Source organism: Diceros bicornis, chromosome 19 (assembly GCF_020826845.1).
Source record: "Diceros bicornis minor isolate mBicDic1 chromosome 19, mDicBic1.mat.cur, whole genome shotgun sequence".
Taxonomy (NCBI): domain Eukaryota; kingdom Metazoa; phylum Chordata; class Mammalia; order Perissodactyla; family Rhinocerotidae; genus Diceros; species Diceros bicornis.
The window spans coordinates 24,369,308-24,392,417 of record NC_080758.1 but is presented as its reverse complement, the minus strand read 5'-3'; the positions used below and the strand labels follow the sequence as shown (position 1 = coordinate 24,392,417).

General features: G+C 46.0%; 1 protein-coding gene across 2 annotated transcripts in view; it reads right to left on the bottom strand.

Moving 5' to 3' along the window:
* Nucleotides 1–6,728: 6,728 nt before the first annotated feature.
* Nucleotides 6,729–23,110, bottom strand: part of LOC131418490 (ubiquinol-cytochrome-c reductase complex assembly factor 1) — a 96,311-nt gene continuing 79,929 nt past the window's right edge. For both annotated transcript variants that reach the window (XM_058562821.1, XM_058562820.1), the window contains 3 exons: nt 17,606–17,683; nt 11,220–11,333; nt 6,729–8,247 (listed from right to left, as the gene is read on the bottom strand). In XM_058562821.1, the coding sequence (XP_058418804.1) occupies nt 8,113–8,247; nt 11,220–11,333; nt 17,606–17,683 (327 nt within the window). In that variant the 3' untranslated portion in view covers nt 6,729–8,112. The remainder of the gene's footprint in view (nt 8,248–11,219; nt 11,334–17,605; nt 17,684–23,110) is intronic.

Below are 23,110 nucleotides of genomic sequence, written 5' to 3'. Positions count from 1 at the left end.
AAGAGAAAGAAAAGTATTTTCCTGTCCAGAAGGTGTGTTAGGCGCCTGCCTGGCATCATTCTGCTATCCCGGGGGCCATTTAACCTTGTCTGTTGTCTCTAAAAGCCAAGTGGCACCTGGGCAGGTGACTGTCATGTGGGGGTGGTGGAACAGAGATTAGGCTGCAACCCACCAGTTGTAGGCTGCTCTGATGCCAACACTGCCAAATAACTTTAACGTGGCATCTCTGGGTCAGGGGAGACAAGATTCCTGGAGAGGAGCAGCCAAGGTAAACAGGGGAGCCAGAGTATGCCCAAATCCCTTGAATCAAGGCAAAGCAACCTAAAAGCTAGAGATCTGGGGACAAGTGGTAAGGATTCCCAGAGGTTGGCTTGAACTTTGTATTAAAGGATGAGAAAGATTTCAAGATGTACAGAATAGCAAGCAGGGCATTCCAGGCTGGAGGACTAGAGGGGTAAGGGCATGCCTACTGAAGGAAGGAGGGGGTGCTGGTACAGGGAAAGGGCTGCCAGAAAGACCATCTGGAGCCACACTCTGAAGAGCGAGGACCTTGCTAAGGTGCTGGCTCTCATCGTTCAGATGACTATGTAGAGGTTGGCCAGATTCCTAGAGTGATATTTTAGGATAACTTTGGAAGTAGCCTCCCAGGGAGAGAGTGGCCTAAGCACTCCCAGAAACAACCCAGATGGATGTGGTTCACTGTTCTTGAGCATCACACAGGCCTTCAGGAGGTCACACTGGCCCTGGCACTTAATGGGTGAGTTGAACAATCACAACTCTGGGTCACAGTGGCTTAACCTGTAAATGGGACCAACACTGCCTCCTTCATCAGGTTGTTGTGAGGAATAACTGGGCTACTCTATGTCAAGTGCCTGACTGAGAGGCATGGTAGCTCAGTACACACTGAATCCCAGAGCTTTTCCAGCTGTGAAAGGGCAGGCGCTCAGTGAAGGCCTGAAGACAAATGAGGCAGGGACCAAAGGAGCTCCTCCTGGTCAGTCTCTGGCCCTGAAGGTGAACATGGCTCCCAGGCCACATCTGTAGAGTGTGACTCTGAGATTTGGCCTCTTACTCCAGCTCACAGGAGGCAAGGTCCTCTCTCCACTCTGCATACACAGATGAGCATTCCGGCAAGCAGGATCACAAGGAATGAGAACTTTGCATTCCATTTCAGAAAGGGTCTGGACTGTAGACACTGTGATAATGGGGTCTCACCCCTTCTCCCACATCCTTCCCTCCACTCCCTCTATCCATCCATCCACCTCAACCCATTCAGTGGTGGGAATGTTGTCCCCACTCCTCATGTTTCTTAAAGAGAGGGAATTCCCACTCCACTCTCCAGGAGGGGAAGTGTGAGAAGACCACTCCCTCTTCTGCCTCCTCACTTGCTCCTTCCTCCCCAGGGGAAGAGGAATGGTTTGTCTGATTGGTGGCTTAGGAAGAAGCTGGGCTCAAATCTTTCTGGATTTCTCTTTTTTCCTTTTTTTGGTTTTGCTGTAGGCAAAAGGTAGCATATTCTCCATTGATGTACATGGTAAACTTCCAAAGGAGGTTCTGCCCCTGCAAAGGGAAGAGGTCTGCCCTTTCTTGTGTGTGTGTGTGTGTGTGTATGTGTGTGTGTTTTAGTTTTGGGAGGATATTAGCAAGTCCATTTGGCCAGAGAGTAAAAGCTATGTTCTCCGATCAGCTTTATCAGAAATACTGGTAAAGCCACCATTTTGATGTCCATCTGTTTGTCTCTTGTCTTCTCAATTTGTTCTGAACTTAGGAGGGGAAGAGATATTATCTATTGACCTCTTAAGCCTCCAACACTATTGATCCAGCCACCTCTCCTTCCCCATCCCATCCCATCCCCTCCCCTCTCCCTCTGTCCATCCAATCCACCCAACATGTATTTAATGCCTACTTCAGGCCAGCACTGTAGTCCCAAGGATGAATAAGACTTGGTCTTTGCCCTGGAGGAACTCACAGTTTAATAGAGAAGGCAGACTCATAATTATAAGCCACAGATTAAGCTGAGGTATAAACCAGTGTCAGGGTTTAGAGCTCATGACCCATTCTGGAACCTTAGAGGAAACATGCCCCCACCCCACACCCTCACCCCCCAACTAGGATACAGCCCTGTAACAGGCTCATTCCCAGATGGTAACTGGGAGGTGAAGGAGCTGTTTCTGGCCGTAGGGAGAGACAAAAAAAAGGAAAGAAGCAAGCCAACACAGGCCTATGGGTTCTGGTTCCCAACATGAAACCTTACATGAGCCTCTCAAGGCCTCAGCCTCCCATCTGTAAAGTGAGACAGCTAGGCTGGAGGTCTCCAAGTCCCTTCTAGCAGTCACGTTGTATTCTGTCACTCTTTGGCATTACAGGTCAGTGATTAAACACTCCCTTCCTGGAAATTCTCCAGTCAGGATCTCCAGGACCTTTTCTCCTCTCAACAGAGTGGAGGAGGGTCCTTGACCTGGGCTCACCTAGGCTCAGGAGCATGGCTCAAGGGAAGTCCCCTGGAAGCCACAAAAAACTTGTGATGAGTGTTAACAGTGGGGCAAGGGTAGAGGATCACCACCCGAGGACTGAGGTCTGGCCTACCCCTCCCTAAGGCCAAACCCTGTGGATGGGGTGGGCAAGGCATGGTGGGAAGCAGTGGGGAGAAGGCTAGAAGTAGGCAGAAGCAGGGCAACAAGTACAGGAGGATTGCTCCCAATGGAAGAGTTCAAACACTTTGGGACTGTTGCGTTCTCTGCCCACAAACCTGCCAGCTCCCCTTCCTTCCCAGTTCACTCCAATGGCTGATAAACTCTAGATTCCCTGGGCACCAAGATCAGCATGGGCTCTCCCTTCCCTCTCAACCCTCATCTCAGAAATCCCTTGTCCCCCATCTGTCCTCCAATCTCCGGTCTCAGAAAAGGGTTCCCTCCTCCCCTCCAAAGCCTAGGCCTTATTCTCAAGACCAGGCTTCTACATCCAAAGGGATCTAATAATAATAATTCCTAACATTTATGGGAAGTTTCCTACTCCACTAAGTGCTTTACATTTAATCAGACTCCTCCCCAACCCCTGAGCACATCTTCAGCTTTCTCCTGCGAAGATGCCTTAGTTTTTACCCTGCTCTCCTAATTTCTGCCCAATTTTTCTCCATTCCTTCTCCGCTAGGTACCTCCCAAGATACCACAGCTGCTGCCATACCCTGCCTTAACCCTTTGCAATCTGTATTCTCTCAAAAATCTTGTTCCTGGAACAGTCTAAAGTCCTTAAGCCTCACCACCTTACTCCCTGGCCCCTACTCTCTGCAGCATGCAGCATTAAGAGCCTCCTCCTCTGGAAGCTCTCTGCTCTTCCCTGGCTTCTACTCCCTATGCTGGTTCTTGCTCTCCTTACCTCCCCCTGTGAATGCTTTCTCCCAAGCCTGCCCCAGTCCCTGGTCTACGCTCTACAATTCACCTCTGGGAGCTCATCCAGTTTCATGATTCAAGTGTCCCTTTTATACCCAAGAAAAGACCGAAGTCCTTAGCTCCTCAGTCCTAATCATCCCCTGAGGTCCAGGCCTGCCCTACGCCCTTGCCCTCCCCGGGGATCTCTTCCACCAGACTGGCTCCCCATACAGACACAACCAACGAGCACCAAAAGCAATGGGGTAGGGCTCAGAAAACACGAGACTGTTCAGCTTTGCTACAGGGTCACCTTGCACCAGTAAGTGGTTTCTTCTCAGTGGACCTGTTTCTCTCTTGCATGATGGGGCAATAATCTCTGCCCTATCTCATAGGATAATGTAATTAGCACTTGAAAAAAACACAATACAAAGAGGATTCTTCTTTTCAAGCTTCCCTCTTCTGCCAGACATCACCATCTCCGGCTCCTGGAGAGCTCTGGACTGCTCCCTTTCTTCAGGCTCCACGTGCAGTGAGGCATCAAGTCCCAAGGATTTTTTTCTCTGAAATGTCTCTGGAGTTTGAACTTCCCCTTGAATTCCTACAATCACCCCCTTAAGCCCTCAAGCCTAGATGGCTAGAACCCCTTCCTGAGCCAATCTGCCCTATGTACCACTGTGCATCTTCACTCCCACCAGGTCACACAGTCGTCACCAAGAACACAGGTGGCTCCCTGGTGCCTATCAGATGCAGCGTTACCCAGGCTACCCCCATTCATGGCCCCACTTGGATCTGTGCAACCTTTTCTTCCCTTAGCAACCGACTCACCTGGTCCACTTGAGTCTGAAGAGCTTCCTGTTCCGTGCCTTCCCTTGGGCAGCCCCTCACTTCCTGTTTTTCTTTCCACCCACCTAAACCTTGCCCGTCCTTTATGTCCCAACTCCCTTCAAGGCTTTTCTGATTTCTACCCCTTTGTTCTGATTTCTCCTGTTTGTATGCGTATGTGCCCACACAAGCCCATGTGGCTTTAGGTTTCCTTTTACTTTCTAACCATGGCACAACTGACCCTTTCCCCACGTAGCACTCCTTTTCTAGAACTAAAAGCATTGAACCGGGAACTTCAGTTTCCCTCAGCTGTAACATGAGCTTAGTAAAACTTACCTCATAGAATTGTCACTGAAGATTAAATGAGATAACAAGTGAAAACACCAAGCAGTGTCTGGTACAGAACAGAAATGCCAAAACATATTGGCTGAATTGTGGCCTGGGCTTTAGTCTCAGCCTGACGTAAGAAATAGCAATTATTTATTATTTTTAAATTTTTAGGTGAAACTGAAATCTTGTGGGTAATGTTTACTACGTTGTTCAGTGTTTCTCATTAAAAACAACCCTATAATACATTCTTCTCTGAAGAGTAAGGAAAACATTTGTTTCTTCTGATGAAGAAGTCTACTTCCTTTTCTGTGACAATGGGAACTACATAACCTTATGGCTTTCTGTTTTTGCCTTTGGCTGCCAGGAAGCTCAGAGCGAGGTTTTATACTCTGTTGCAGATTTCTCCGCTGGCCTGTGGGAGGCAGTGTGGGATGGGGAGAGAGCAAGGGCCCGGGGAGCAAAGATGTGGGCTGTGGGCTGGGCACTCTTGACCTCCTCTTACCCAAGACAACCCTCCAGGCCTCTCTGAGCCTTAGTCCCCTCGCCTGTGTAAAGGGGATAATAAGAAGGATGAGGATAATATCTCTTTTACAGGACTGCTGTGAGAGAATGCACCTAAAATACTTTACAAATGACCAAAGAAGTTATATGAAAGAAAGTTGGTTATTAGCAGTCTAGGTTTCTAACATGATTATTTTCCCTCTCTTCTCTCCCAATACTTACATCTTATCTTTTAAACCTTGTTTTAATCATTTTGCAGTTTTATTGTAACTGTGTCTCTTAATTTGCTGTGATCCTTTCTGGAAATATACAGAGTACAAATAAATGACAAAATTATCGCTAGAGGGCCAGCCCAGTGGCATAATGGTTAGGTTCACGTGCTCTGCTTCGGTGGCCCAGGGTTCACGGGTTTGAGTACCGGGCATGGACCGGCACACCACTCATCAAGCCGTGCTGTGGTGGTATCCCACATACAAAATAGAGGAAGATGGGCACAGGTATTGGCTCAGAGCCAATCTTCCTCAGCAAAAAGGAGGACTGGCAACAGATGTTAGCTCAGGGCCAATCTTCCTCAAAAAAAAAAAAAAATATCCCTAGAGAGCAATCTCCCTGTGGGCAAGAAATCATGTCCTTCACTTGTTTTGTATAATAACAATTTACAATAGAAAAGCATTCAGCTATAGAAAGAACATTTGGCTTTCATTCCTACGAAGGCCAAAGGAAGTACTTCGTAATGAATCGTTAAAATAAGCTGAACTGTAGGTAAGGCTGAGAGACTGGTACAGAAAGGGGCTTTTTTGTTGAGCTTGTACTGATAATGATTGATGATCTAGTCATTCTTTCTTTCACTTATCAAAGCTTACACTGATGCCTACTATGAGCCAGGCATTCTGCTGGGCACTGGAAAAACAAAGGTGACTAACCCAAACATAGTGCCCACTCTGAAGGAACTCCCAGTGCAGGACAGAGGGTGGCAGTGTAAAACAGCTTCATGGAGGATGCCGCCTGGGGCAGACAGGAGTGAGGGTATTTGAGGACACGTGGGATTTCTTTAGTCAGAAGGACAGAGAGGATAATAGGAGAGGAAACACACAGGGTGGTCTCTTCAGATAACCAGAAGTGGTTCAGTTTGCTCAGAGAAGAAATGGGTTAGAGACTCACAAAAACAAGCAGGGGTCAAACTAACAAGAGCCTTGCAGCCTCCCAGGAGCCTAGATTTGACCTAGAAGGGAAAGGGGATTGGTCAGTGAAAGACACCGATGGCTAGGAAGTGAGGGCTTTGGACATCACAGACATGATACATCCAATTTGGCTCTTTGAAGCGCAGCTCCGTATTATAGGTTGCAGTGTTTTATGATTACTCATCTTATGGAGACAGGACTTGGCTCTGCAGGCAGGGACCATCTGCTGCTGGAAGTGTTCATATAGGGCCTGTATGAACACAGGCCACTGGGATATTAAGAAGGGGAGTCAAGTTCTGGACCAAGGCTGGACTAGATGACCTCTAACTTCCTTCCAAATCTGAGATTTCATGATTCTAAAGCAAGCCCGGTAGCTGAACTGGTGCTGTGGGCTGGGATCTGTGGCTGGGGACCTGCCCTGGGCAGCAAACGGGTTAAGGCTCAAATAACTTTTATATATGAATTAATGTGTAGAGCTGGGAGCCAAAATCTGTTCCATTAATTTTTCCATCCATTCCAGGAGCAGTTAGGTACACACAGTAAAGTTTATTTTGGTGCATGGTATACTTCACTCCATTAAAAATAAATTAATCAGCAAATTCCTGCCTGGCTCAGCTCTGGTTTATGTAAATAGTGCCCAGCTGTAATGAGTTACAAGGTGTTATTATCTCACACACACAGAGGAGGCTTCACTCTAGAGCTCCGCTAGCAACAAAAGCATCTTAAATAAACTCAGAGAAGGCGGTTTGATTTGTAATGTTTTCACAGAAGTGGGATATACCTCACCCATATAGGGTTTCTTTATATGACTCATTTTATAGCAAGTTAAATGAAGGAAGTTTGATGGGGGGAGGGAGGGGCATTTTGGTTCCCCACCTCCTTTCTTCAATTTAAAAGAAAATTCCCCAAGCAATGACCCATACTCATAGGGAGGAGGAGACTGGTCCTCAAGCGCTCAGACCAAGTTGGCTCCAGAAGTTGGGAAGGGGACAGAAAGCTGGGCATGGGACTGGATACTGGGATGGCACAACTAAACCAGGGAGAATATTCTCTTCTCCCCAATATCTCATATAAGGGGGAGCCAAGAGAGGAAAAACAGCATGTTCCTCACTTGGTTCAATGGGAGGTGACAAAGGGACCTTTGTTCTTGAGACCTCTTTTCAGATGACTCAGGATGTTAGCCCCAAGCCCCTTGGCCGTCAGGAGCCTCCTGGGCCCCAGAGGACAGAGCCTGGCAGGCTGTGTCTTGGCCAGATCAGTGACATCTCCATGAACTGGAGGCAAAAGCAGCAGCAGAGACCCTCCTGACACTGCTGCCGCCCCCCATCTCCACCCCCCATCTCTAACTGAGCTAGGTGGTGCTCCTCAGCTTATGGCATCCACCACCTCAGATAAGTTTCTAAACGACCCTGGAATAAAGAAGAGCCATGGCAGAGAGAAATCTCTGTTTCTTTTAATGGCCAACTCAACCCCACAGCTCAAAGCCAGAGGACAGAGTGTGGTTACCCATCTTGACTCAGCAGCATTACTCCTAGGCCACAGTGGGCCCTTGGTGGGGGTGCCCCTTTCTAACTTACCCCCATCCCTTCTGTGGCCTTTGGGAAAAGCTGTCAATCACATGGTTGATGGCGGGGACTTGGGGAGTGTGTGCTGGGGAGGTCTTTCTCAGGGCTTCTCTTGAGGGAGAGGACACCCTGGAAGAGTCAAGGGTTTTCCCAGCACTGTACCCCACCAGATCAGACTCCTGGGCATACTAAGAGGAAAATCAACATAAATGGGGCCATATATTTGACAGAAGCTGTTCAAAGGTCAGTTCAGGCCACTTTCTGCAGGGTCCTGGGCCAAACAGGCACCTCTCTCCGGGCAGTTCCTCAAAGCCACCTGAGCAGCTGTTTGGAGGGACCAGCCCATCAAAGACCTTCGTCGTTATAAATTGGGGAATGGGGCTTCAGGATGCTCTGAGGATTCTTCTCCACCAGAGGGCGCCAGCTCACCTCCCCTGTCAGAAGCAGATCCTCACCATTCATGGAGTCCAGGTACTGCATCTGCAAGAAAAAGCAGGGAACAGAGGAAAGGGACAAGCAGGACTGACATGAGGTGGCATAAGGAACCAGCCTCCCAAAGGAGAGGAAGGGGAGGGGACAGGGAGGATTTCTGACCATCCCAGCTCCCAGGCAAGGGGGTCTCTGATCTCCCAGATTATTTCATTTAAGGAGGTTCAGAGAAACAATTCACTGGGAAAGCTCATCAGGAAGGCTTTAGGGAATTCCCCATCACGCCTCTGAACGGACAAACAGACACATAAGCCCTGACTTTCTGGACTGAAAAAACTTTCTAAGGAGGATGTATCAGGGGGAAGGAAATACGTCCTTGAGGTGTGGGTGCGCATGCGTGCACTTGTTTATCTATTCTGGGTAGCGATGTTACCCAAGGTGAGCCAATTCCCTTCTCTGAGATTTAAGTTCCCTTGTCTGAGAGAGGGGATAGTAACCTGTACCCCACAGGACTCATGAAAAGATTAAATGCTATAACATATGCACACTGCTAGTCACTGAACTGTTTTTTAAATACGTATGCCCCTACTTTCCTCTAGTGGGCCCCGACCCCATGGTTAGTGGGCCTCAGCTTCACCCCTCTAGGATGGCTGGGGTAGTTTATTGCCCTGTACAGTGCTGTGAAGAGGGGACGCCTGTGATGGAGAACAGGAGCAGCCGCAGGGGAGATGTGGTTGGGCAGTTCCGCAAGAGGCAGGCAATCTAATGAAGGCTGAGTCTCAGGAGGTAAAGGTGGTCTCTGGGAGAATTCCCCAGGCTGCTGCCAGTAAAGAGAGCAGCAAAATGAGAAATGCTTTCAAGTGGACAGGCAAAATCCAGAGTGAGAGCTGGATCAGAGAAGGAATCAGCATTGGATTCAGAAAGATGAGGCTTTATGTTGGGGTGAGAAGGTATTTGGAGGCAAAGAGGAGCAGACAGGAGTCCAGAGGCCTCATCTCAGGCCTTGGATCATCTCCCTCTTCCAAGAATTCCTTCACTTCTGTTTCTTCATCTTCTGACGCTCAAACTCAACCCTAGTCTCTCACATATACCTCAGGTCTAGATTTCCACATGTTCTGCTATCTTCCAACTCAAGATCAACTATTATCTTCCCTAAAATCCACCCCTCTTTCCAACTACTCCATTTCTGTCCCTAATGCCACCACTCTGCCCATCTCCTGGGTTGAAAATCTCGAAATAACCGCTGACTGGGTCTTGATCCATCTACCACACCAACTAGAGTCATGGTGCAGGACTAGAGTCTGCTTAAGGCCCAGCTTCCTGGTCTTCCCTGGTCCACTCTGTTCGATTTAGTGTCTCTTTTCTTTGGCTTGCCAAAGCACTTTGTTCCTACCTGTATTTAGGAATAAATCAGTTTTATTTATTTATATTATTTAAATTTATGATTTATTCCAGAGTTAGCCTTGTGTCTGACAGGTTTCCTCACCAAACCATGAGGTGGCTTTTTGGGGGCAGGATTGGGTCTTATTAATCTCTGCTTTCTCCACAGAGTGCCTGACACAGTAGGTGCTCAAAAGATTTGCTGACAGAACTGGGTCACCATCAAAGCTCCCTGCTTCCCTAAGAGCCCCATCACTGTTTTCCTATTGCCTGCCTCTCACTGGGGCCATATGAGACTTCTTACAGGGACATTAGTGTGGTTAGCCCCTTCCTTCAGGGCTCTCAGAGCCCTGGCACAAGCCCACCACGGAAGATGGAAAAGATAAGCTGGTCTCTCAGAAAACATAGCATTTGCTTTACCGATTGCTACTCCTGTCTGAGGGTGAGTCCAGTCAACAGTGTGAGTCTCAGAATTCTCTGTGAGTGGAGCCCTCTCACCGCAGCGCCTTCTCCCTGGCTCTGGCAGATTTGAAGAATGGTCAAACAGAAGTCCTGGCTTCTGGGGTTCTCTATGCTCTGTGTCTGAAGAGCCTCAGTATGTGGCTTTCACATACTGGGCTAGCTGTGGGCCCTGGGTCCTGCTGGCCCTGTCTTCTCTTCAAGAGTTGAAGCCGGCCTTCCGTTTCCTGGCTGTCGGAGGCTTGAAGGCCATGGGCACAGGTGAATAAGAGAATAACTGTGGGCTGAGGCCCCTTCGGCTTCAAGGGCCAGGCCCATGAAGCAAAGGTGTGACTCATGGGACAGCCTGAGCTGATGAGTGGTTTGGAGCAGCTGAGGCCTCTAGTGGCTACATGAATCACCCAGCTTGGGGTTCTAGGCCAGCTGTGCAGGCTGACTCACTGGCAGACCCTGGAAAAGCCTCTATGTTCTTCTTCCCTGCCACTCAACTCACTCATCTATAAAGTATGAATTTCCCATCAATACAGGATCAGTGGGCAGAGAGAACAAATAGTGAATTCTCCACGGCCTTGAGGAAAACTATGTAGTTAAGCAGTCCTCACCCTGGAGCTTTCTCCTAGAAGCTTTGGTATCACAGAGCCCTGGGGAGCCAGAGGGTAAATAATGAATTAGGGGGATCCTGCTTGACTGTGGATGGCACCCAGTGGGAAGAGAGGCTTGAGAGATGTCTGTGGAATGCTGCCTGGAGCCCGGTCCTGCTAGAAATCAGGAGGAGGAAACATGAATCCTAGGGTTCTAAGTGGGTACAGAAGGGTGGTTACAGTGGGTGGCTGCCCTGTTCTCCATGCCCATGTCTTACAGGACTATGTGTGCCCCAGATCTAGCACAATAGGCAATCAAATGTGTAGTGAATTAATGACTAAAAGTTTTTGAGAGCAAGAGACTACCTAGTGCCTTTTCTTGTTCTTCTATTCCCATTCCCCAACCCCTGGACAAGTTCATGTTTGGATACACAGAAGATGCTCTTCATTGGTGCCTGTTGCTGACATGATTGGGTCAGAATTCCCTCAGACTGGCCTCTGGGAACTCAGTCTCTCATGATCCTCTGAAAGTCCAGCATCCACAGACCTCAAGAAGGACCTGCTTTCCATAAGACTCTGGAGAGGAGGGGAAGGGCTACTCACCTGTTTCCTCACATACTCCACCAACAATTCAAGCTGTCGAGGGTCTTCACATTTCTGGTTGAAGAAGGTTCTCCAGAGGGCAGCAGCCAGCCCATGATCATCTGAAAGGATCCCCTGGAACAGAAAGCACAACAACTGGTCTTCCACAGAGTATCTCAGAGTCATGATACAAAAGCTGGAGGTACCGTGAACATGCTAGCAACCACAGAATCAGCTCAGAAGGACCTTACAGATACTATGAGAGAGAAATGCGGTAGCCACATGGTAGAGCTGGAAGGGGTCATCAGAAAGCATCTAGTCCAAACCCTTCATGTTACATAGAAGGACACGGGACTCAGAAAGGCCAAGTGACTGGCTAAGGTTGATGCAGAGATGGGGCTCAGGTCTGGTCGACCTTCCCATGCCACCGCTCCCTCTACTCTCCCGCAGTGCACCCAGCCTAGGCAATGCTTGAGAGGCCAAGAAGAGAAATAGTAGCAGCAGTAGTTCCACTGCTGTCCACCAGGAATGGACTTGGAGTATTTTAAGTGTATACTTTTTCCCAGGAACAGAGGTGGGAGTGGATTGCACCTTCTCTCCTGGTCCAAAGGTACACATCTGCAAGGCAGCTGGCTCTTTGGGGAAGGGAGCTGGACACCTTGGCCTCACTGTCACCTAGCTCTGGGCTGGCTGTGGCTGGCCCAGCCTCTCCCTTAGTAGAGGAACAGGCTGTTCACCAGGATTGCCATGGGCCAGAGGGAATGCTCAGAGTGTGGGTGTGTGCGCGCATGCGTGTGCGCCTAACACTGACTCTCTCGGCACACAGGAAAGCTCTGTTGGGAAGCCCAAAGATCACAGATGCTAATCAGGGCCTGGGCCACAAACTAGAGTGATTTTCTAACTTAGACCTCTAAAGGATGGAGGGAGGAAGGTCTTGCTTCCTGGGGCAAGTGTGACCGAAGGCCAAGGCCCTGAGAAGTTGCTCTGTCCAGGTGCCATGGTGCCAAGGTAATGTGTGGAACCAAAGTGCTGAGTGAGAGTTAGAAGGTCGGATCAAGTCCTAGCTCTGCTACTACCAAGCTCAGTGATGGTGGGCAATTCACTAAACCTGAGTCTCAATCTTCTCGTCTATTAAATAGAGATGAAAATACTTGCCCTTCTCACAGCATCCTTGAATTACAAAAGCAAGATAATGTGAAGGTGTTTTGTTAAGTGTAATATGTCAGATACAAAGATTAGGAGCTTGCTTTGGCAGGCAGCTGTGAATATAGTTAAAACAACAGTGGGATCTGGGGATCAGACCACCTGAGTTCAAATGGTAGCTCTGTCACTTGATGGCTGTGTGGCCTTTGGAAAGCCATTAGCCCTTCTTGAGCCTCAGTTTCTTATGAGCTAAACAAGCAAAATACCTATCCAAGAGAGTTGTTGTAAGAATTAAGAGATAATGGCCATAAAAGGCTCTGTAACTGGTAAATCATTACAAAAAGACCCAGGATCATTTATTTGACATTATGTTGTGGGCTGGCCTCTGGGGTATTGTGGAACATGAGTTCTGGCTTCAGGTCTGCTGCCAGGAAGGGCCATGTCCAGTATGGGGTGCTGACAGTTTGGTGGAAAAACAGTCTACCTGTTCCAAATGCCCCCTGCTAAACACCCCTATAATTCTACAGCTTATGTGACTGTCCTGGCACAATGGCTGAGTCAGGAAAACCAGCTTCTTCCGGCAGATGGGGACAGGAGCCAAGGACAAGCTCAGGCACATCACCATTCTCCAAGCTATTTGCTAACACAACAGCCTTCCTGTGTCTGAAGTGCCCTGGGCACATGCCGGGGTGCTGCTGGCAGCAACTCACATGTGCTACAAGGGAGGGAATAGGAATAGGAGTGGGTGTTATGAGGACTTGGAGAATGAGCACAGAGCACAGGACAGCAAAAGTCTGGGAGCCATGGCCTGCCACAAACAGGCAGCCTTGGAGGTGGGTTAAGATGGCTGAGAAGGGGCAAACCCATAATCAGGAGTTCCTCAGCAGCTGGGAAAAAAGGATGATTCAAGACTCAGATTAACAGTCATAATAACTTGACTGTTCCAGACTGTCAGAGTACCTTCACACACCTGGCTCCTAATGACTAGGTATGCCAAGAAAAACAGATATTATTACCCCCATTTGAAAGATAGTACACTGAGGCTTAGAGGTTTTCTAGCTAACTGGTGGTAGAACTAAGACCAGAATGCACTGGTGAGGTCAGGGGACGGTGTCTGACTAGCTCTAGTTAAGACACAGTACCTGGCACAGAGTGGGAGTGCAATAAAAGAGGTTGAATAAATCAAGAAACTCAGCTTTAGCCTTCTTTCCACCATAATGCTAGTAAGCTAGTAAGTCAGTGAAAAGAAATGGGAGACTGGTCTGAGAGAGCGTAAATTTCAAACTAAGGAAGCAGGAAAGGAAAAGAGTGCCTGGAAACCAAACATTAGGTTGCAGAGCAATTTGCCCACAATCTACTAGGGTGCCTACTTGCTTTCCTTCACGATACAAAAAAAGTATCCTTCAGGAAATTAAGACCCTTAGGTCTAGAGTAACTGAGAGGAAGCCAAAGGGACTTGTCCTGACCCCAGAGGGCTCTGGTTATGGTTAAGGGTTTAGGGTGGCAGAGTCTGTCTCAGTGAAAACTGATTTGACAGCACTATGTGCTTAGCATGATGCTAAGAATATCATCACAGCAATATGGTCTCAGCTCACATGCAGCTTGCAATCTGGTTGAAGGGACAAAGCTAGTGCACATCCAACAGCAGCACAGAATTACATCCTGGAGAATGAACAAATGTTAATCTGCCCAGGGAGACTCTGAGGTGTACTCTGTACATACATAGCTGGCTTTTCATTCTTCAGTCTTAGCTTCTATGACAACTCCTCAGAGACCTTCCCAGTCCACACTAAGTACATTCCCCCTGTTATTCTCTATCACTGCACTCTATTTGTAATTACTTATTTATTTACTTGTTTACTGCCTATCTCTCCATTAGAAGCTAAGCTCCAGTGGGAAAGAACCAGACCATGTTTGTTTTATTCACCAATATATTTCCAGTGCATCGCATACGGCAGGCTCTTAATAAACACTTGTTAAATGGATGGGGTGGATGGATGTACGCTGAAATTCAGAGTGAAAAACACATATCTAGAGAGGTCAGGGACAGCTTTGAGAAGGGGGCCTTTAAGAATGGAGGATATTTGGAGAGCTATAGGACATTCTAAGCAAGAGAGAATAATATTAGTTCACTAAACATTTACAAAAGAAGCAGCTGCAAGGTGCCAGGCCATTAACCAGGCCCTCAGGTCCAAAGCTGACAGACTCAGCTACTGCTCTCCACAACCGGTTGTCCAGGAGAGCCTCAATCAGGCACAGCATGTCTGTTGGGTAGTGAAGCAAATGGCTTCACTCGGAGAGAAGGTTACACATTGGAGGGCAATGGGTGATCAAGGTGGACAGGACACTGCACAATGGGGACAGTTCACAGAAGGCCTGAAGTTCCATGGAGGACTTTGGACCTAATGTGGTAGAAAACAGGAAGGTTCCAAAAATGTCCAGAGGGGGGACACAATCCAAGCAAGATTCTAGGAAAAGGGTGCTGAAGAACAGCATCATCCAACGAACTTTCTGTGATGACGGAAATGTTCTACACCTGCACTGTCCAATATAGCAGCCAGTAGCCACATATGATTATTGAACACCTGAAATGTAACTACTGCAACTGAGGAACTGAATTTTCAATTTTATTTAATAAATTTAAATCAAAATAGCCACATGTGGCTAGAATCGGACAGCACAGCTCTAGAACCCTGTGACTCCCAGTGTGGTCTGCAGAACTGCTGCACCCAAATCACCTGCAGCTTGTTAGCAATGCAGACTCTCAGGCCTCACCCCAGACTTGCTGAGTCAGAATTCAAATTTTACCTAGGTCTCCAGGTGATTCGCATGCACATTAAAATATAAGAAAAACTGTTCTAGAATTGCACATTAAAATTACGCAGGGAACTTTCACCACAACAGATGCCCACCTATACCAGTTAAATCAGAACTTTTGGGGGATAGGGCCCAAAAACTGGTATTTCTAAAAAATGTCCTAGGTAATTAGTATATTTCCCAAACTTTCTCATTCTTAAGAGTCACCTGGGGTGCTTGTTGAACTACCAGGCCCCACTCCTATTGAACTGGAATCTTCAGAGAGGTGCTCAGGAATTAGATTTGAAAAGCACCCCAGACGATCTTGTGATTGGGCATGTTTGTAAGATGGCTCTGCCAGGATGCAATGGGATGGGGGACAGAGAAGAGACACAATTCAGAATATCTTTATTAACAGTGGTGAGAGGAATCAACTGAGCCACCTGCAATAAAGACCTCAAACAAATGCTAATAAAGGAGAGTTATATTTCTTCAATTCTAAGCCTCATTCTTTTATACACTGTAAGGTTTCTGAAATCAGAATGTATCTAATTTAATAATTGATGTGCGGATTTAAGCAGTATTTCTCAACTCCCATCCACTCCCACAAAGCTCATGTTAAATTAATGATGTGTGTGGTATGCAATCTAAATTGCTTTCTTCTAACAGAATATCTGGTGGATTGGGAATCAGGAAACCTCAATTTTTTTTTTTTTTTTTTTGGAAGACTGAGCTAACATCTGTCGCCAATCCTCCTCTTTTTGCTGAGGAAGACTGGCCCTGGACTAACATTCATGCTCATCTTCCTCTACTTTATATGGGACGTCGCCATAGCATGGCTTGACAAGCGGTGTGTCTGTCCGTGCCCGGGATCCGCACCTGTGAACCCCGGGCCGCCCAAGCACAGCACACAAACTTAATAGCTACGCCACCGGACTGGCCCCAGGAAACCTCAATTTTAATTAGTCCTAGGACTCTAAGCAAGTTATTTAATTTAACTTAATTTTTTGTAAGCTTATCTCCTGGCTTTATTTATTATCTTCAGGCTGAGAACACTTCCTCCAGCCTAAACTCTAGTGTCTTACTTTCACCCTTTTATGCATTTCCTCCTTTCCTCACTCTTCACCTACCATGTGCCAAGCACCATGCTAGGCAATAGAAATACAAACACAGTAGACACTGCCACTACCCAGAAGAAATCCCTACCCAGCCAGGGTGACAGTTAATGCTAATGTAGCAAGTGCTGTAGAGTCCAGGGAGGGAGGAATGAGCTGAGCCTGGGGAAGTTCTGGGACCGTTTCCCAGAAAGGGTGATGCTTGCATTAAATCACAAAATGAGCATAAAAGCACAAGATTTGTTAAAAAGATGAGGTACGATGAATCCTGGTGGTGTGCATAGGTGTTCATTATACCGTTCTTTTAACTTTCCTATGTGTTTGAAATTTCTGGGGGTAAAAAAGATGAGACAGATGCTACAACATGTATGAACCTTAAAGATATTATGGTAAGTGAAATAAGCCAGTCACAAAACATACAGACAAAAACTGTACGATTCCACTTATATGAGGTACTTAGAGTAGTCAAAATCATAGAGACAGAAAGCAGAACAGTGGTTACCAGGGGCTGCAGGGAGGGGAGAATGGGAGAATAGTATATAATAGATACAGAGTTTCAGTTGGGGAAGATGGAAAAAGTTCTGGAGATAGATGGTGGTGATGGTTGCTCAACAATGTGAATGTCCTTAATGCCACTAAAATATACACTTAAAATGGTTAAATGGTTAAAATGTTACGTGTATTTTACAATAAAAAAAAATGAGACAGATCTAAATGTTCTGATGTGGAAGGATGCCCAAGATACATTTTTCAGTGAAAAAAGCAAGTTGCAGAATAGTGTGTAAGTGTAACTCCCATTTTCATAAAGAAAATAAATATATAGGTGCTCCTGTATGCACAGATACCATCTGGAAGGACACCCAATAGACTGTTAACAAAGTTTTCCTCTGGGGCAGAGAATTGGGCAAGAGAGAAAAGGGGCCTTCTATTTTCTACTTCAACAGTTTTATGAATTTTTAAAATAAGTATGTACTGCTTTTATAATTAAAGCCAAAAATGTGTGTGATTTGTCTGGTAGATGGTGCTATTATGTGCGTATGCCTTCCTTTCTCTGGAGGCACCTGGGGCTGAGACAGTGACTGAGTTGCCTTTGTCCCTCCATCCAGCACCCCAGAGGACTCAATAAATGCTGACGAGTTGAATGACCTGCCCATATTGCACAGCACTCTCTTTCCCAAGCACAGGCAAACTAAGGCATTCATTCTAGTTACTTAGTCAATGAAGATGAGGAAATAAATACTAAGCCATAATGGCATGAAGTGACGGCCCCTGAAGCTTCCCTCAGAGGCTCTCATCAAAAGCTTTTGTTGGGGGAGGCCACTGTTCGGCCTAAGGCGTGGCAAATGATCTTACCTCATCATATCCCAAGATTGCTGCATAGAAATTATTTGTCATAAGGATCATGTTCTTCTTCAGGATATAGGAATTAACCTACAGAAACAAAATGGCAAAAACAAAAGTATGAAAGAAAGGAAGAAACTAAAAAGTATGATTTTGGGCTTTTAGCTCTTAGCAGAACAGACTCTTAGTAGAATAAAGAGAGAGGGTCTCTAACAGGTCAAACTGCCAGTCCATCCCCATTTCCCTGATCTGTTAGGATTCTCCACAGTTTGACAACTTCTTTTAGGTTTTGATGTCAAATTACACAAAGCAGTAACTCACTTTAATGAACTGAGCCCCAACTATGTGCCAGGCTTTGTGCTAGATCCCAAGAACACAAAGTATGAGAAACAATTTCTTGACTGGAGTAGCACACAGCCTAGTATGGGAAAATAGACAGGTAAAAAATAACTACCCCAAATTCTATTCCAAAAGTGGCAAGCCATAAATGAATTTTAGTATAAGTGATCTCTGCTTGGGGGGCGCTGGGGAAGAGTTCTCTAAGAGGTAACATTTAAGTGGACCTTGGATGAGAAGGAGTCTGACAGGAGAGATGAGGGGGAGGAGAGAGGACATTCTAGACAGAGGGAAAAGGTATGCAAAGGTGCAGAGGCAGGAAAGAAAATGTTTGGGGATTGCCAGGGAGGGTGAACACACTGGAAAGGTATGTTGGGACCAGGTTAGGAAATGTCTTAAGGGCCACAAAAAAGAGCTTGTTGTGGTAAAAGGACAAAAGAAGGAAGTTGTCAGAGGTGGGAAGAGAAGGGAGAGAGGCAGAACTGTGAGTGAGATGCTGAGGAGAAAAGTGGGCCTTTGAGGCTGTGGACAGGAGAGGAGAATAAGACGGGCTGAAGTATTAAGACTGTTAATTTCAGGGGACTGTTTTAGAAATGCAATTCCAGTGAGACATTGAGACCCTGGTCGAAGTCCTCTCAGAGAATGGCCAGGAGGGCCTTCAGAGCCTAGAGTACAGTTCACTGAATGTCGTCAACAGGATAAAAACTTTGACCTCCAGGAATATGCTTGAGGGCAGGGACCACGTTTCATTCCTCTCTGGGATCCCAGCAGAAAACCTAGTGTAATGTGTGATATGTAGTAAGGACTCGTTGCATATTTAAACTGACAGGTTTTAGAAACAACCAAAAGTCATTTGGAACTTCATATGGAAAAGGAGATTTGTGCTTAACAACCCTGACCATGAACATGCCCACCATCATCTCCTCCATTTACTGAGCACTTGTTATGGGCCAGGTGCTTTGTGGACATCATCTTCTCTAACCGTCACCAGAACTCAGAGAGATAGATGTGCTATAGTCACATTTTTATAGATACAGAAAACTGAGACTCAGACAGGTAAAGTGACTTGCCCTAGGTCCCACAGCAAATTAGTGATAAAGCTGAGATTAGCATCCAGGTCAGTCTGAATCCAAAGTTCATGGGCCTTATGTTCCATCAGGTTCCTGCCTCCAGAAGGATAATTTTACTTTGGATCATAAATCAAAGACTGAGTGATTTAATCCTGTGGTTCATAACTGGTCTCTGAAGAAGGGCAGAAAGGAATAGTGAAAGGTTCTGGATTTAGTCAGAAAAACTGGGTCCAAGTCATAATTCTGTTATATACATAGGATGTGATCTTGGGCAAGTCAAGTAACCTCTCTAAGTCTATTTCCCTGTCTTTTAAATGTCTTACACACAGGGTTGGTTTGAAGAGCAAATGAATTAGCATGTATTCATTCATTAATTCCACAATGTATGCTGAAAGCCTTGGTAAGCTGCAAAGTGCTCTGCAAATGCAAGGAATTATGAGTAATACCTTCTGGTTTGTTTATATAAAACTAAAACCAGTTCCAATACTTTATAGTCGTGGATAATTTTCAAAAAGGAAGAGAGAATTGTGAAGCTCAAGACTGGAAAATGTCAGATTGGATACAGCTGGTAGCGCAATCCATGACCTTTCCCACCTCACCTTTAACCCAGGCCAAACTAGCCATCCATCCTTTGTTTTCTCAGAGCTCTCTGTCCGCACTTCTCCCCCTGGGTGCACAATATGATTTAGAGTTGCTTATTTACCTCTCTCTCCCACTAGTCTGTGGGCTACCCAAAGGTTGTAAGGAACCCTGTCTGATCCAAGGCCTGGCCCAGAGCAGAGTCTAATCCTGGCATGCTGATGATGACTGAATCCTTACAAGGGCCTGAGTGCCACACATAGCATGTTCTATCCAATGACACCCACTTGTTTGTTTGTTTCCCTTTTTTTTGCTGCTGAGTACCTTCCATGTTTCTGAAATTTCAGAAACATATACTGCCAAACTTCTACTGCACCATCGTCCAGAAGGGGCTGAGGTGAAATGAAGAGTCAAGAAACAAGCCAGAGCTTGAGTTAATTCCTTCTGTAATGTGAAGATGGGACTATAACCTAGACCTGTTGATACCCATTTAGGGGCTCTCCCTACTCCCATACTAGTTGTTCTCCTAATTGTGCAAGAAGAACCACAGCCATAAACGGACAACATCAGAGATGTCAAATACGAAGGCAGGAGCATCTCTCAGAAGTAAACATTTACTGAACCTGCTCAGCAGAGCTGGTTTATGTGTTGCATCAAACCAGGAAGCTTTAGAGCTGAAAGGGCACCTAGCCCAATCCCTTGTGGAAGTGGTGAACTGAGATCCAAAAAGGGGAAGGGACTTGTTCAAGGTCACACATCAAGTTAGTGTCAGAGCCAGAATTAGAACCTGACTTCTGGATGAGTGCTTTTTCTACTTCACCATCTGGAGGGCATATCCAGAGATCACCAACACACTAATCTGCAAACCTCAGTTCTTGCTTTCCAGCAAGCTCCATTTACATACAAACACTTTCTCCTTCTGGGATGCACCTGCATTCTGGCTGGCTATTGCCCAGGAAGAATGGAGAGCAGGGGTGGAATTCCTTATTAACAAGGCTCCTCTACCTCCTGGTCCTATATGCTAACTCCAGTGACCTGTAAGTTGCCTCTGCCCCTTACCTCTAGCTGACAGATGGTAGGCTGCCACAGCTAGGAATGGTTTTTAGATATCATCACCCAGGCTAGATTAGATCATGAAAAGGGCCCTTCCTGGAAGAGGGTGGAAGCTCGATCAGTGCAGACACATGATCTGCAGGCAACAGGTGAGAGTAAGTGAGACCAGCTTCCCAAACTACTGGACTCACCCTGCTGGGCCCTTCTAGCCAGCCCAGCAGCCAAGGGGAGCTGGATATTCCCTCTGGTGAACCTCTGTTGGGATTTTATTCCCTGATTTAAGCTTTTGTTTGCTGGTGGGCAGGTTCTGTGTCCCCACTGCCAGATCATTCTATATGGAGGGCCCTGCCCATGAATACACAGATGGACAAATCAGATGAGAAACTCCTCCCAGATAGTGTTGGGCATTCTCTTATTAAACTCTTATCCTTTCCATAATGCTTTGCTTTCTATAAAAACCCATACATACAGCACCGCCACAAGGAAAAGGTTCCTTTTATATCAGTTACTCATATTTTCCCATTTATTTAAGCTATTAAAAAATGCATGCAGCTATTTTATAAGCCATCAGGATTTGGTGACTAGTATTACTGAATGTTTAATAATAAACTAAACAGAAGAAATCAGAGGGTTAAATGATGACTGCAATTCCTGTAATGACTTAATTAAATTTTTATTGAGTACATAAACTGTGATGTCATTTCTAGCCAACCATGGGTCTGCTTTCCCAGCATGTCACAATGCGGGAGCACTCAATAGGAGACTAGGCTAAATGAGCAGTAAGTCTCAGCTGAAAAGGGGAGGGGAGCAAGGCTCATGTAACACACTCAATAAATTATCCGTTCATTTTTAAACAAAGTCCATGAGTTATAATATATTTGCCATGCACTTTTTATGACATAATAAAAATGTTACCTTAAGGATTACTTAACACATACTACAAATGTTATAGCAGAGGCAGGCACAAGGGGCAAAGAAAACAAACATGAGCAGGCCAGGGACGGGTCCTGGAGTTTACATCCCAGGAGGAACAGCACAGTATATTAAAAAGGGAATGAAAAAAAAGGGGGGTGGGCAAGAGTTCAGGGTTACTAATCAGCAGATTAATGAATGAGATAACCAACAGGGAACACAAGTAAAGTAATAATGAATCTTGCAAGGCACATGTTTAATTAATGTAGTCTTCTCAAGGAGGAATACTAGCTTTAAAGAGATGCCAGTTCATTTGAGGCCAATTCGCTGCTCTCTTTCCCCTTTTTGCTGTTGCTGCTCTTAAAGATGTTTATGTGACTGCTTAACAGAGGAACCAGATTATGTGGGTGGAGAGACTGATGGAAGATCAAGTTTAAACTCCTCCGTGAGCTCTACAAGGTTCTTCATGATCTATTCTTGGTCGTCTTTCCTGCCTCACCTCCTCCTGCCTCCCCACTTTTTTCTCACCCTTCAGTCAGAGTAAACTACATGCAATTTCCACAAATGTGTCACGCTCTCTTATAGCTCTTAAGCATATTGCTGCCAGGAATCCTTCTCCCTTCTCTATCCACTGGGATGCTAACTTCTTATCTTCTAAAACTTAGCTTACGTATTATATCTTCTTCAAAGCCTCCTCTCTCCTCAGTTTACAGGCACCACAAAAGTGATTCAAGTGCAGAAACAGGTCCCATAATTCACTGTTTACCATGTGCCAAGAACTATGCTAAGACCTTTATACAGATGAACTCACTCAATCCTTCCCAATGACTCTATGAGATGAGTACTGTTACTATCCCCACTTTAGAGAAAAGGAAACTGAGGTTTGGGAAGGTTAAGGTTACACAGCCAGGAAACAGTAGGTCAAGATTAGGACACAGAGCAGTCCAACTCCAATGCTTATCTTGGAAAAAACACTATAAATAATGTGGCTGCTCCTTCATGTGCCCTATACCTCAGGTTATCTGTAGAGGCAGGGCTAAGAAGTGCTAATGTGGTCTTAGGTAAACACAACTCAGAAATTCCCAATTCCTATGGTAGCTGGAGATGGGCCAGCAGATGGGTCATCAGTGGCCAGTTACTAATACATCAGACATCTCTGGTATAGCTAAGCTCCATTCCTGGGAAAACTGAGGGAAAAAAGGGTATAAATATAGTGTGGGAGGGGATAATAGAAGAAGGTTGGTATAGACAACGTAAGAACTGATGAGCATGAAGGTAAGAATAAGCTTTAAGGCTACTGGCTTGAGGCAAAGTTGCTAACAGTTGGAGGCTGATAAGAATTTGTTGGAATAATGAATGATAAATGGTAGCTAGAGTTGCTGACTGAAGCATAAGGAAATGTCAAATTCATCATAAGGCTACAGTGCAGTGCGAAACACTGCAGGTCAGGTTTTAGCTGTCTTTCTAGTAGTCAGTGATGCCAGCAGCAATGCTTTGCAGTATCAACACCATGGGCTACAGTCATTGAGTGGTAATAGGCTAATATGCACTGAACATCAGCCAGTCT